This window comes from Octopus sinensis, linkage group LG1, assembly GCF_006345805.1.
Source record: "Octopus sinensis linkage group LG1, ASM634580v1, whole genome shotgun sequence".
Lineage (NCBI taxonomy): Eukaryota > Metazoa > Mollusca > Cephalopoda > Octopoda > Octopodidae > Octopus > Octopus sinensis.
The window spans coordinates 197,378,827-197,392,926 of record NC_042997.1 but is presented as its reverse complement, the minus strand read 5'-3'; the positions used below and the strand labels follow the sequence as shown (position 1 = coordinate 197,392,926).

General features: G+C 37.7%; 1 protein-coding gene across 3 annotated transcripts in view; it reads left to right on the top strand.

The window, feature by feature from the left end:
* LOC115232645 (apoptotic chromatin condensation inducer in the nucleus) overlaps nt 1-14,100 on the top strand; it is a 137,036-nt gene that overhangs the window by 47,601 nt on the left and 75,335 nt on the right. For 2 of the 3 annotated variants that reach the window (XM_029802656.2, XM_029802647.2), the window contains exon 4: nt 11,221-11,226. The exons of the other annotated variant lie outside the window; for it this stretch is intronic. In XM_029802656.2, coding sequence (XP_029658516.1) covers nt 11,221-11,226 — 6 coding nt within the window. The remainder of the gene's footprint in view (nt 1-11,220; nt 11,227-14,100) is intronic. 3 annotated transcript variants of the gene reach the window in all.

Sequence of the window (14,100 nt, the reverse complement as noted above, 5' to 3'; positions counted from 1 at the left end):
GAAATAGCATTTAATATTAATAGTGGCTAAGGGCTTCTCTGTCTTGAATAAGGACCCAGTACTGTAATAGCTTGGGTTTCTAGGGTCTACAACAGTGGTTCCCAAAGTGAGCGGTACTACCGCCCTGGGAGTAGTGGAATGATCCAGGTGGGGTGGGGTGGGGGACTTTGAAGAAAAATGGGGTGATAATGAGGTGATCAAAATAAGGCAATGGATGTAAAAAAACAAAAACAAAAAAATAAATAAAGGGTTATTTAGGTTGAGTTTTATTTGTGAAATACTGTTGTTTTGAACTTGATGCAGAAAATGGTCTATGTCTGTGATGGTGAGTGGAAGGGGGCACTAGGAATGTGGCCTTAGAACCAAGGGGACGGCAGCCTGAAAACGTTTGGGAACCACTGGTCTATCTACAACTATTCAACGTTCTGCCAAACAACCTCAGAAATTTGCAAGGTGCTGATGTGGAGGTCTTGAAAGAGCGCCTGGACAAATTCTTATCTGAAATCCCAGATGAAGCCATGTAGCAGCAGGAGCGACAAAACTCGCTACTTCACCAAAAAACAATACAGAAAGGAAACCCAAACACATTGACAAGTAGTGCTGCAGCATGGCCCCAGCCTTTGGCTGAAACCTGTAAGACACAGAAGGTAAAAAGCTGCAAGCTGGAAGAATTGTTAGAATGGCAGGCAAGATGCTCAATGGCATTTTGTCTGCTGTGAGGCTCTGAGTTCAAATTCTAATGAGGTCGATTGTGCCTTTCGTCCTTTTTGGGGTCGATAAAATAAGTACCAATTGAGCACTTGGGTCAATATAATTCACTTACTCTCGCTCCCCTGAAATTGCTGGCCTTGTGCCAAAATTTGAAATCGTTATTAATAGTGATGGTTTACTTGAAAGATTTGGTGCTAAAACTGGAGAAGCCACCTTTAGTGGCAAAAGTTTGAAGAAAACAGTCACTATTAAAATTAAATGCTGTATGTTTTATGTATGTTCAGTTTATTAAGAATTATTATTGAAATTTATTACAAAAAAAAAAGAGGAAAAAAATGCAGGAGTGGCTGTGTGGTAAGTAGCTTGCTTACCACCCACATGCTTCTGGGTTTAGTCCCACTGCGTGGCACCTTGGGCCAGTGTTTTCTGCTATATCCTCAGGTCGACCAAAGCCTTGTGAGTGGATTTAGTAGATGGAGACTGAAAGAAGCCCGTCGTATATGTGTGTGTGTGTATATATATAAACACACACATGTGTATGTTGTGTATATATATATATATATATATATATATATATATATATATATATACACACATGTATACATATATGTTTGTATCTGTGTTTCTACGCCCCACCATTGCTTGACAACCGATTCTGGTGTGTTTACGTCCCCTTAACTTAGCAGTTCGGCAAAAGAGACTGATTCAAATAAGTACTAGGCTTACCAAGAATAAGTCCTAAGGTCAGTTTGTTCGATTAAAGGCAGTGCTCCAGCATGGTTGCAGTCAAATGACTGAAACAAATAGAAGAATATTACATTCTGAATATTCTTTTCTTTTGAATGTTATATAATGATAAAATTGTTGTTTGAGAAAACAGACATTTACTACTGTGACTGCTCTGTTATCTCTTTTTAAATGTTTGCTGCAAGTTAGGTGTTTGTTTGTGCCATAATATGTTTTAAGTTTCAACATCTGTGAATTCTCTTAAAGCTATCAACTTTCTGAAAAACAAGTGTCAAGTTTCGTTCATTTTCTGTACACATTATTTATTGGATACACCTACAGTTGCAATGAAGCTTAGACAAGCTCTAACTGTATCCGCAAGCTTCTCCTCTTCCACCAAATATGTCTTGACACCCACCTGAGAATACCAGCTATTTCATGTACATAATAATAAACAAGTCTAACACCCTCTTGTTGTTGTTTCTTTACATATTTATGTTGTATTCTGAAGCGTGTTTTAGTTAATGCATATATATATATATATATGTATGTAGTTTACTTTACTTTTGATAAAAAAAAAAAGTACTCCATGTGGTGAGAGATAAATATTGTTCGAAGTACACAGTATTTAATTATGATCTACTAATACTGTCACACATTGAAGATATTATCTAGACAGGTTTTAAAACATGCTTAGTGTCTCTAAGCATGAAGATTACTTGAGGCATGTTTTAAAACCTGTCTAGATAACATGTGCAATAAATGAGACTATTAGTAGCTCATAACTATGTTGTGTACATTAAACACTACATACACACTGTTTGTTTTTGTGTCAAGTTATATAGAAAGCCAACTTCACATTAAACTGAAGAATTATGTAATACCTTTAGTAAGCTTTTACATGAGGAGTAATTGTGACTTCATAGTTTCCACCGGCTAAAACTTCAATTCCTTCATATTCTCTACTAAAAATGTTGAGAAATTCTTCAGTTTAATACTATATATATACTGTTGTGTCTGGGGAGTCATTTTCTTTTTGTGCCTTATAATGTAACACACTCACCGGTAAAATTTCCACTTTTTTTCTTATTTTTATTTTCCTAAAATTTTCTTTGCGTCTTGCAACCTTTTCAGTAGACGCAACGAAAATTTTAGGAAAATAAAAATAAGAAAAAAGTGGAAATTTTACCAGTAAGTGTGTTACAATATAAGTCACAAAAAGAAAATGACTCTCCCCAGACACAACAGAATATGCTTCAACACTCGAACTCATATAAAGAATCTTGCAAACCAAATCCAAAAATGAAATATGTATATATATATATATATATATATATATATTTATTTAAAAAAGGAGATGTGGAACACGAGTTGTGATATATAAAAAAAGGAAATGAAGAAAATGCTGACAAAATGATTTAAGTAAGGGAGAATGTATTTAATTAGGTGAAAGTTCTTTTTACCGGTTGCGCATTTGTTATGCTTATCAAAAGATATTTTTTTAAGAGAGATAGAGTTCCTTTCTGATAGATATTTTTCTCTTATCTGACTTTATGTTGGGTTTGCTGTCTCTTATATGTGAAAAAAAAGGCTCCAGAGTTGTTTAAGATTTGCTTGGTTTCGCGCCTAAAATTTCTTGTAGACAATGGTCAATACAATTTTGATTGGTCATTATAAAGGGGTCACGTGAATGTTTGAATGGAAGTTGGTGTTGGGGTAAGAAAATAGGCTCCAGAGATGTTAAAATTTGGCTAGTGTTGCGCCTAAAATTTCTTATTGGTCATAATAAAGAGGTCACGTGGATGTGGTCATAATAGAGCAGTCATGTGAATGTTTAGAATGTATGTTGGTGTGGGTGGTGTATGGAGTTTTCGAAAATAGCTTTGTTGAAAATTCTTATTGTTCAGGCTGGTCAGTAGACGTCATGTGGATATTTTAAATAGCTTTTTAGTGCATAGTTAAGGAGTGTATTTTCCGCTTGACTGAATTTGAGCTGGATAAGTAAGTTCGTTTAGGACAGGAAGAGCTATATGTATGTTTGTGTGCGCGTGTGTGTGTGTTTATATGTATGTTGGGGCGCGCGCGCGTGTGTATATATGTGTGCGTGTGTGGGTACAATTTTCAATATTTATAGTTTTGCTGGCCTTGTGCCTGTATCGGGAAGCAACGTGTTTGTGTGAAGTCAATATTTACAGTCATTTCCAAAAAATAGTGTTGGATGTTTTGCACCCGTATCAAATTATGTGTATGTGTGGAACCATATATTTGCGTGTGTCATGGTGTTAATATCTGGGTAAAAGTGTGTGTAGGGTGTGTGCAGGTGTAAGTGTGTTTGTTGTGGGTTCGTGTTAGGGGGATGTGTTTAGAAGTGGTCTGTATTTATCAATAAGGTGGGATTCCATGGTTATTCGCTGGGTATGAGTGGCATTGTCTTTAAATTTGTAGAGGGGAAAGATTCTAAAATTGGGATGAAGTTGTGCGGCACAGGTATCAATATGTGCACTAAGTGCTATTTTTCTGTATTCCTGTATTTTTATTTGGGATCTGTGGACAGTCATGCGTTGGCGGAGGCTATTTTTAGTTTGGCCTATGTAGTGTTCATTACAGCCCGAGCAAGTTAAGACATATACTAGGTTTTCTGATGCGCATGTGAAGTTGTGTTTTACTGTGAAATGTTGTCCTTGTTTAAAAAGGAATTCCGGACCTTCTATTAGGTTGATGCATATACCACAGTTGGGTCTATTGCATTTGTTTACTGTGGGTTTAGTTGTTGTAGTTGGCAGTACTTTGGCATTTGTTAGGATGGTTTTCAATGATTTGGGTTGCCTTTTGCTCTTTATGATTTCGTGTGTTAGGAGGATTTGGTTCATTCTATGGTCCTTTTTTAATACAGGAATGTTCTGGAGGATGGTGTCAAAAGCTTCATTGTTGAGGGGGTTGTGTGTAGAGATGTATGGTAGAGTATGAGGTTTTGATGTAACAGGTTTAGGGCGTCTAAGTTCCTGTGTGCTGAGTTTTAGGGCGCGTTGGATCCCATTGTCAATTAGTGACGTGGGGTAATCCCTGCTTGTTAATGTGTCCTTAAGTTCTTGTAGACGTAAGAGACGGGTGTTTTTATTGGAGACTATAGTGCAAATTCTCTTGGCTAAGTTGTAGGGAATGTTAATTTTAACGTGTCTAGGGTGGTATGAATTGAAAGGGAGGTATTGCTTGGAGTCTGTGGGCTTGTAGTATATGTCTTTCTATTTTTTTGTTGTGAATTTTAATGAGGATGTCGAGGAAGGGAATTGTTGAAGGCTGTATTCCATTGTGAAAATAATGTTTGTGTTGAGCCCATTTATAAGGGTGTGAAATTCTTTAAGCTTCTCGATAGTTTCGGGCCAAAGGATGAAGCAGTCATCAAGATATCTCTTCCAGTTCTTCTCTATGTGTGTGTGGAGAGTGGTGCCAAATTTGTTAAGAACGTTATTATAGAGGGTGATTTCCAGGTATCCCATGACTAGGTTGGCGTAAGTGGGAGCTGTTTTCGTTCCCATTGCCGTCCCTGATTTCTGTCTGTAGAATTTGTTGTTGAAGGTGAAGAAATTATTCTCTAAGATGAATTTGAGTCCTTCTAAAATAAATTCCTTTTTGATGCGGTGTGGGAGTTCGTTGGAGTAATTATCCAGCCAGAATTGGATAGCTTCTATTCCTAGGTTGTGGGGGATGTTGGAGTAAAGATTAACTACATCGAATGTTACTAGCAGGGTTTGTTCAGCAAGAAGTGTATTGGGGAGGTGGTTGAGCATATCTAGATCGTCCCTTATGTAGCTTTTAATGTGTTTGAGGAAAGGCTTGAGAAGGGTATCAATGAAGTTGCTAAGGCGGTGGGTTTTGCAAGCGGGACCTGCTATTATAGGTCTCAATTTGAGGTCATTTGGTGAGGGGACATTGATTACAGAGTTTGTGGCTTCCTTGCATGCCTTACTTATTAATTCGCTTTTATGAATTTTGGGAATACCGTAGAAGAGGCTGGTTTTACTAGTGAAATTTGTGATGAAGTTGAATTCTTTGTTAGTGAGTTCTTCTTTGTGGGGGTTGATCAGGGTTTTTAAGTTTCTCATAATTTTCTGTTGATTGTAGTCTTCAGCCTTTTCGTAATATGTTCCATTTTCCAAGGTGGAGAGTGCTAAGTTGATATAATATTCTGTCTCCATTAAGACTACTGCACTTCCTTTATCGGCCTCTTTAATGGTGATAGATCTTTCATTTTTTAATTTGTTTAATTCTTCCCACTCTTTCTTGTTGAGGTTTGGTTTGGGTTTTGGTTTGTGTAAGCGTTGGTAGGGGAAGTTTGTAATGTGCTCACAGAATTCGTCTAGGATTTTATTTCTACCTTTTGGTGGGGTGTAGTTGCTTTTATTTCTAGCTAGTGACTCATCCTCATTGTGCTTGTCGAATAGTTCCTCACTAAGTCGCAATTTTCTACAAAATTCTGTAATGTCTTCCTTCATTTCGTAGTAGTTTGGACGTGGGGTGTGTGTGTCAATTTAAGACCTTTGGAGAGTAAGTTGAGAAGGTTGGGGTTGGGTTCTGTATTGGTTAAATTGATGACTTTAATTAGTTTCTGTTTCTCTTCCCTGTCCTGTGTTATTTTGTTTGCCTGTATCTGTGTGCTGTGTCTAAAAAATGGTTGGGGTAGAGGGGTTGTCTGTTGGTGTTAAGAGGTCCTGTGTGTTTGTTATATTCCTTGTTGTGAAATATGGTTCGGGTTCGTGGTTGTGGATAGAATGGGGTGTTCCTGTATTGCGGGTGTTGGTGTGTGTTTCTTTGTGTCGTGATGGATTGTGGTGATATGAGTGGCCTACGTGGGTGCTTGTATCGAGTGGTATGGGCTTGTTGTGTATTGTGAGAGTTGAGAAAGTGAAAATTACCTTGTTGTCCCCTCTTGGTGTGGATGTTGTTGTGTCTATCCTGGTAGTGGAATCCTATTTTATTTGTTAATAAGGTATTCCAGTAGTTGTTGAGTTGTTGTGTATAGTGTCTCCTTGAAGGGGGAAATTCGTTAATGTAATTCTGGTGGTGAGGGTTTCCAGGGTTCTTGTTCCTCCTTATGGACGTGGGGCAAGAAGGTACATACATATAAACACACACACACGCGCACACAAACATACATATAGCTCTTCCTGTCCTAAACGAACTTACTTATCCAGCTCAAATTCAGTCAAGCAAAATATACTCCTTAACTATGCACTAAAAAGCTATTTAAAATATCCACATGACGTCTACTGACCAGCCTGAACAATAAGAATTTTCAACAAAGCTATTTTCGAAAACTCCATACACCACCCACACCAACATACATTCTAAACATTCACATGACTGCTCTATTATGACCACATCCACGTGACCTCTTTATTATGACCAATAAGAAATTTTAGGCGCAACACTAGCCAAATTTTAACATCTCTGGAGCCTATTTTCTTACCCCAACACCAACTTCCATTCAAACATTCACTTGACCCCTTTATAATGACCAATCAAAATTGTATTGACCATTGTCCACAAGAAATTTTAGGTGCGAAACCAAGCAAATTTAAACAACTCTGGAGCCTCTTTTTTCACATATAAGAGACAGCAAACCCAACATAAAGTCAGATAAGAGAAAAATATCTATCAGAAAGGAACTCTATCTCTCTTAAAAAAATATCTTTTGATAAGCATAACAAATGCGCAACCGGTAAAAAGAACTTTCACCTAATTAAATACACTCTCCCTTACTTAAATCATTTTGTCAGCATTTTCTTCATTTCCTTTTTATATATATATATATATATATATATATATATATATATATATATATATATATATAGACACACATATGTAATGTTTTACTGTTTATCATTCTAATTTCAGGTTCTTTCTTTATTTTTGATTTACCAATTGTCCCTATTGTTCTCCCAAAATTCTGTAGCATTTATAAAGTCAAGAGTGTAAAAAAAAAAAACCTATTTAAAGATTTCTAACTGTAAATATTAACATAGTAGTCCTGAATACAAGAGTAATGAAGTCTCAGAAATATTTAATCAATACAAATCACATCTAAATAATCTCGATATGGAAGATAGGGATTTTTATAAGTTTTAAATAGATTTTTAAGTTTAACTTTAAATATAGCAGTTTCTAGGTTTTGAAGTTTAATTAATATTCAGAAATGGTGGTACCAATTGTGAATAAAGAATGGTAATATTATGAAACTATAGTCTTACTTCTATAAAAATGAAGGAAAAAAACGACTTGGTTTTTGCTTGTTTTTGTTATATATCCATCCTAGTCACTAATGTAATGGAAAGACATTTAAACAATTCTGTCAGTTGCCAAGATATTAGTAATGGTTATTTTATCAGTATTGGAAAGCTAAATGGAAAGATTGACCTTCATTAGGTTTGAGGCAGTAATTTTATTTTTGCTTTTTAATCTTCGTTATAAGATATTTGGGGTCGGACCAGTGCAGGTTTACCCAGATTGGTGGGATTAAAGCAGCTGGTGTCTAGCTTTAACACCTGCAGTCAAAAAATGGCCAGGGAAAGAACCAGGTGTCTGGTCTGAAGGTGTGTGCTGGTGGTGGTTTGTGAGGGTGTAGTACGGTGGTGGTGTATGTGTGTGTATTTCTTAAGTGGACGGTGTGAAATCTAATGAAGGTGTGAGAGTATGCATGTATGTTTATTTCTTTATTCCCTACAAGGGGCTAAACATAGAGGAGACAAACAAGGACAGACAAAGGGATTAAATTGATTACATCGACCCCAGTGCGTAACTAGTACTTAATTTATTGACCCCGAAACGATGAAAGGCAAAGTCGACCTTGGCGGAATTTGAACTCAGAACGTAAAGACAGACAAAATACCTATTTCTTTACTACCCACAAGGGGCTAAACACAGAGAGGACAAACAAGGACAAACGGATTAAGTTGATTATATCGATCCCAGTGCGTAACTGGTACTTATTTAATCGACCCCGAAAGGATGAAAGGCAAAGTCGACCTCAGCGGAATTTGAACTCAGAACGTAACAGCAGACAAAATACCGCTGAGCATTTCGCCCGGAGTGCTAACGTTTCTGCCAGCTCGCCGCCTTATGCATGCATGTATGTATGTTTGTTGTGAAGATGTTGAAGTACCTGTAGGACAGTGTGAGCAATTTATATGTGTGGATAGGTGCAGGTGTGGTTGTGTGCTAAGTTTGCTTCCCAACCACAGGTTCTGGGTTTGGTGTCACTGCATGGCACCATGGGGAAGAGTCTTCTATCATAGCCTTGGGCTGATCGAAGCCTTGTGAGTAGATTTGGTAGATGGAAACTGAAAGAATGTCGTATGTATGTGTGTGTGTATTAAAATGTGGAGGCAGCTGAAGAGAATGTCCAAAACTCTGTTATAAGGATTTCTTCAAATGGCATCTCAACAAAGTGGTGGTGGGGTTGCTGATTGTGGTTGTATAGGAGAAGCCATTGACAGCAAACAATGACTGAGGTGACCGAAGAAAACGGTAAATGTTGCAGAGCAGAATTGGATACTGTCACTCTGCCAGTTGTGACAATGGGAATTCTAATGGATCTGATCACAGGAATATCCTGCTTATCAAATTAACATGCAGGCGGCTGGGCATTTCACAGACACATACCATACATCTTTAATATAGTTCTCAGGGATATTCAGCATAACAAGGCCGGCCCTTTGGATTACAGGTACAACTCGTTTTTGCCAGGTGAGTGGACTGGACCAATGCGAAAATAAAGTCTCTTGCTGAAGGACACAGTGCGCTGCCAGTTGTGAGCTGAATACGCTAACCAGTAAAACACCCTTGAATTGGATGAAACGTGGAAGGAAAACGGAGAAAACGTCTACCAAGAATGTTTCGCATTATGTTCAGTAGCTTTGGTCTAGAATCACATCATCATCATCATCGTTTAACGTCCGCTTTCCATGCTTAGATGATTTGACTGAGGTCTGGTGAGCCAGATGGTTGCACCTGACGCCAATCTGATCTAGCAATGTTTCTACAGCTGGATGCCCTTCCTAATGCCAACCACTCCGAGAATGTAGTGGGTGCTTTTACATGCCACCAGCACGAGGGCCACTCAGGCGGTACTGGCAACAGCTATGCTCAAATGGTAAACCCCATGTCAGAGCAAAACATTGTTGATAAAGTTTCTTCATTATACTTGGAAATTAGATAAAGAAAATCACCTTTCTGCTACCAAATACCCTATCTACTAAGAGTAACAGCCAAGAATATTATATAGGTATATACCACTCACATGGTTTTTGGGTTCAGTCTCACTGATTGGCACCTTGAACTAGTGTCTTCTAGACCCTGGACTAATCAAAGTCTTGTGAGTGAATTCGACAGATGGAAACTGAAGGAAGCTTATAATATATATATATATATATATATTATCATCATCAGTTAATATCTGTTTTCCATGCTGGTATGGGTTGGATAGTTTGACAGGTGCCGGTGAGGCTGGGAACCATACGAGGTTTCATTGTCTGTTTTGGTGTGGTTTCTACAGCTGGATGCCCTTCCTCATGCCAACCACTTTACAGAATAAGCTTGTGTTTATTTCAATTTTCCCCAATACACGCACACACGCGTGCGATACATGCATACATAGATATAAGGTACATACATCCATACACACACACACATATATATATATAGTGAATCCAAATAAAGAAGAACAAAGAAAAAAAAAAACAACACAAGTATGTGGTACAAGTACTGTATTATCAGATGCTCAGGAAAGGAAAGAAAGAGGATATTACATTTTGAGCAAAGCTCTTCAGAAATAGAGGAAAGTACGAAAGCAGGAAAGATGGAGGAAGAAAATCGCCAACGATACACACATGGTTGATACATACATACATACATATATATACATTACCTTGGATTGTAGGGTGACCTGCTGTGCATGAGGAGACCTATTGAGTCAAGTACATCAACATCAAAATAAATATCAAATGGAAATTGTAGTTGTGATAACTGTGCCGGTGGCACGTAAAAAGCGCTATCTGAATGTAGCCAATGCCAGTGCCGCCTTGACTGGCACCTGTGCCGGTGACACGTTAAAAGCACCCACTACACTCATGGAGTGGTTGCCGTTAGGAAGGGCATCCAGCTGTAGAAACACTGCCAGATCAGACTGGAGCCTGGTGCAGCCTCCTGGCTTTCCAGACCCCGGTTGAACCGTCCAACCTGTGCTAGCACGGAAAATGGACGTTAAGCGATGATGACGATGATGATATGTGCATATGCATGTGTGTCTGGTGTGTGTAAGTATGGATGCAGTAGGTTAATTACCTTTCAGTAGTATTTAGTTATTTAGCTTTGCATTAAAATCTTGCCATTGCTGACTTTAACCTTACATCCTTCTGGGACTCAATAATAATTAAATATTCGTCAATTATTATGAGTAAATAAACTGACTGTGCCCTTTCTTCCCCTAATGTACCACCCTGTGCCTGTGCTAGAGTCCATTGTTATTGTTTTAAAATAAGTTTGTAGCGCTTTTAGCCCAATATTTCGCATTAAATTTATTATTTTTGTATTTGAATCTTGATCTATAAGAACCCCAGAAATTCTCACTCAGTTCTTCCTCGTATTCATCTTTCATTTTACTGTATGTGCAAAAACCCCAAAAAGCAAAAAGAAAAGGCCCCGTGTTCCATTCGTTGTTAGTCATAGAAACAACATAGTCCGACTGCTATTTGTACTACAAATATATAATATTATTTGTATTTTCAGATCTCTGCAAGTTTAAAAAATTTCATCATGGTAGTTTTATAGATGTCAGGTATTCCATCAACATTTTGGATGTGCTGTTCTTAGTAAAAAAAAAAAAAAAAAAAAAAAAATTATGTACATTTTTCAATTATATTACCTCCACTTCTTGGTCTATATGGAAAAAAAAAAAATTTACTTTCTCTTCTGAGTATAACAGCATGGCTAATTTCTTTGCTACTTTTTATACATATATATATATATACATATATATTTTTTAAAAAATGAATCCTTCATTATTTTTCTCCCTAATAAATTCATTTAACATGCTTTAATCTCTAAAACCTTTTCTCGCTAACAGTTCTTGAAAAAAATACTTGATAAAATATTTCCTTGTTCTTGAATGCTGTTACCATTTTTTTTTTTCTTTTTAAAGAGCGTTGTTAAACCGAGCATTCACTTATTTATTCCCTAACAATTCTGAATGTAAGCCTTGTTTGTTTCTGGTTGATTTTTAGAATAATTTGGACGTTTAAGGAAACCGTTTAAAAAAAAATAAAAAGAATCTAACTACATTGATAGATATTTCATTGGGTTAAATCCAGAATGGGGTTCATTTCTAACCAGAATATATACAAAGCAGATTGTTATTTGTTTTGTTGCATTTTGATTTTGGGAGTTTATTTGTACAAATGTTATTTCTAGATTTTTCATCTTTTAAACTTGTGAAATTTTCTTTTGCATGCTGAAAGTCTTATAATTCTCTTCCATTCCAGATTATAAGACTCTGATGCTACTCACTTCCAAGTTTAAATCATAACTCAACCCATTTCATCACTCTCTATACAAAATACACACACAACAGGCTTCCATATAGTTTCTCCATCTACCATTTCCCCTCATTAGGTATTGATTGGCCTGAGGCTACAGTAGAAGACACACTTGCCCAAGGTACCATGCAGTAAGATTGAACTTGGAACCACATGATTACAAAGTGAACACTGTTATTCACACACCCTCTCTTATTTAGAACTAGCAGTATCGCCCGGTGTTGCTCGGGCTTGTTTCGACCCTTTAGAATTGGAATTTTTGAAAAGTAAAAATTTTGCATTATGTAGCTTGTTATTCTCTTTAAATGAACATTTTTCTGGTTGAAATACACTGAAAAATGGTGACAGAGCAGTCAAAGAATTGTAAAAAATAGGGATTTTCATAGAAAAAAAGCATGTTTTTGATGTAAATAATTTTTGGTGTTAACATGGTCTGATTTGAATTTTTTCTTCTACAGAAAGAAGAGCAAGCCTTCTTCTATCATACTCTCAATTTTGGTCAACTTGCGCCGCAGGGTCTCAGAGGAGATAGTGTTAGTTGAAGGCTACCAAACCTGCCATACACAGACAACTTCAGCTTATAGATATATTACACTATTTTCAAGATCCTTTAGAATGTTGTACACAGTTCTTTAATGACGAATAATTTTCTAATGTTTATTTAACACGGGTTACCTAATTAATATAATGAAATCAAATACTGTGAACAGATTTTTGTCTCAGATAAAAAAAAAAAAAAAACTTTTTATATTTTATATTTCAGTATCTTCATTTTCAAACTTTTGTCTAAATCTCAGCTAATTATTCTCAAGGGAATTATACTGTTGAAATTCCAGATTGCACTTTTAAGTCAACATTTTTCATTTTGCACAATTTAGTTAACCCTTTCTGCTGAAATAAGCTCTCTCTACATCGATTGGTTTTGAAAATAATGAAGACTCTGGTGAAATAACCTAGTCGTAAAAAGTACCATCCGTTCGTGGCCATTGCCAGCACCGCCCCGACTGGCCCCCGTGCCGGTGGCACGTAAAAGCACCATCCGTTCGTGTCCGTTGCCAGCCCCACCTGGCCCCCGTGCCGGTGGCACGTAAAAGCACCATCCGTTTGTGACCGTTTGCCAGCTCCGTCTGGCACCTGTGCGGGTGGCACGTAAAAAGCACCCACTACACTCGCGGAGTGGTTGGCGTTAGGAAGGGCATCCAGCCGTAGAAACACTGCCAGATCAGACTGGAGCCTGGTGCAGCCTCCTGGCTTCACAGACCCCAGTTGAACCGTCCAACCCATGCTAGCATGGAAAACGGACGCTAAATGATGATGATGATTATTAAGCTGATATTTGGATCATGGAATTTTAATGGAAGATTTTAATTCAGAATATTTCAGACAGGAAGTTTGTGGTATACATGCTATTGCAGGTGTTATGTTCCAAAACCTCCCACAGAAATAATTAAAAGCTCATCATCATCATCATGGCTTGGCTTCACGAACGAAGATCAGGAAGGCTGTCCACGTCGCGTGCATGCACGCTCATGACTGACAAGTCTGATATGGGAAAGGCAGGTCCGTGAGCAGTGTCCACAGACGAAGGTAACATCCGGTGTGGTGTTAGAGGCAGCTCGCGCCTTCCTCCTGCGTCTCTTGTCTTTAAGTGTGTCTCTTCTTTGTTCCTCAAACTTGCTGACTGCATTGAAGATTGTGTGGCGCCAGACATCACAGTCCGCAGCCAGGTCTGACCAGCATTGGTGGTTAATATGACATGTTGTTAGAGACTTCTTGAGGCAGTCTTTGTAGCGCTTCCTTGGAGCTCCTCTCAGAAATATAAATACCTATTGGCCGCAAAAACTCATGATAGACTGCGAAGTCCCCGATATAAATTTACATATATTAGCCAGAAAAGTCCATGATGTACTGTGTGCGTGATAGGTGAACTGCCATATGGTGAGGGGTTACCGTAGTACCAAAGACAGTCATTAGTGGATTGGTATGAAAAGGATTAAATCTCTGCATCCTGAGACCAATATATTTTGGAAAGATGTTCAACCTATGCATTGGGATTTACATTAACCCTTTAGCA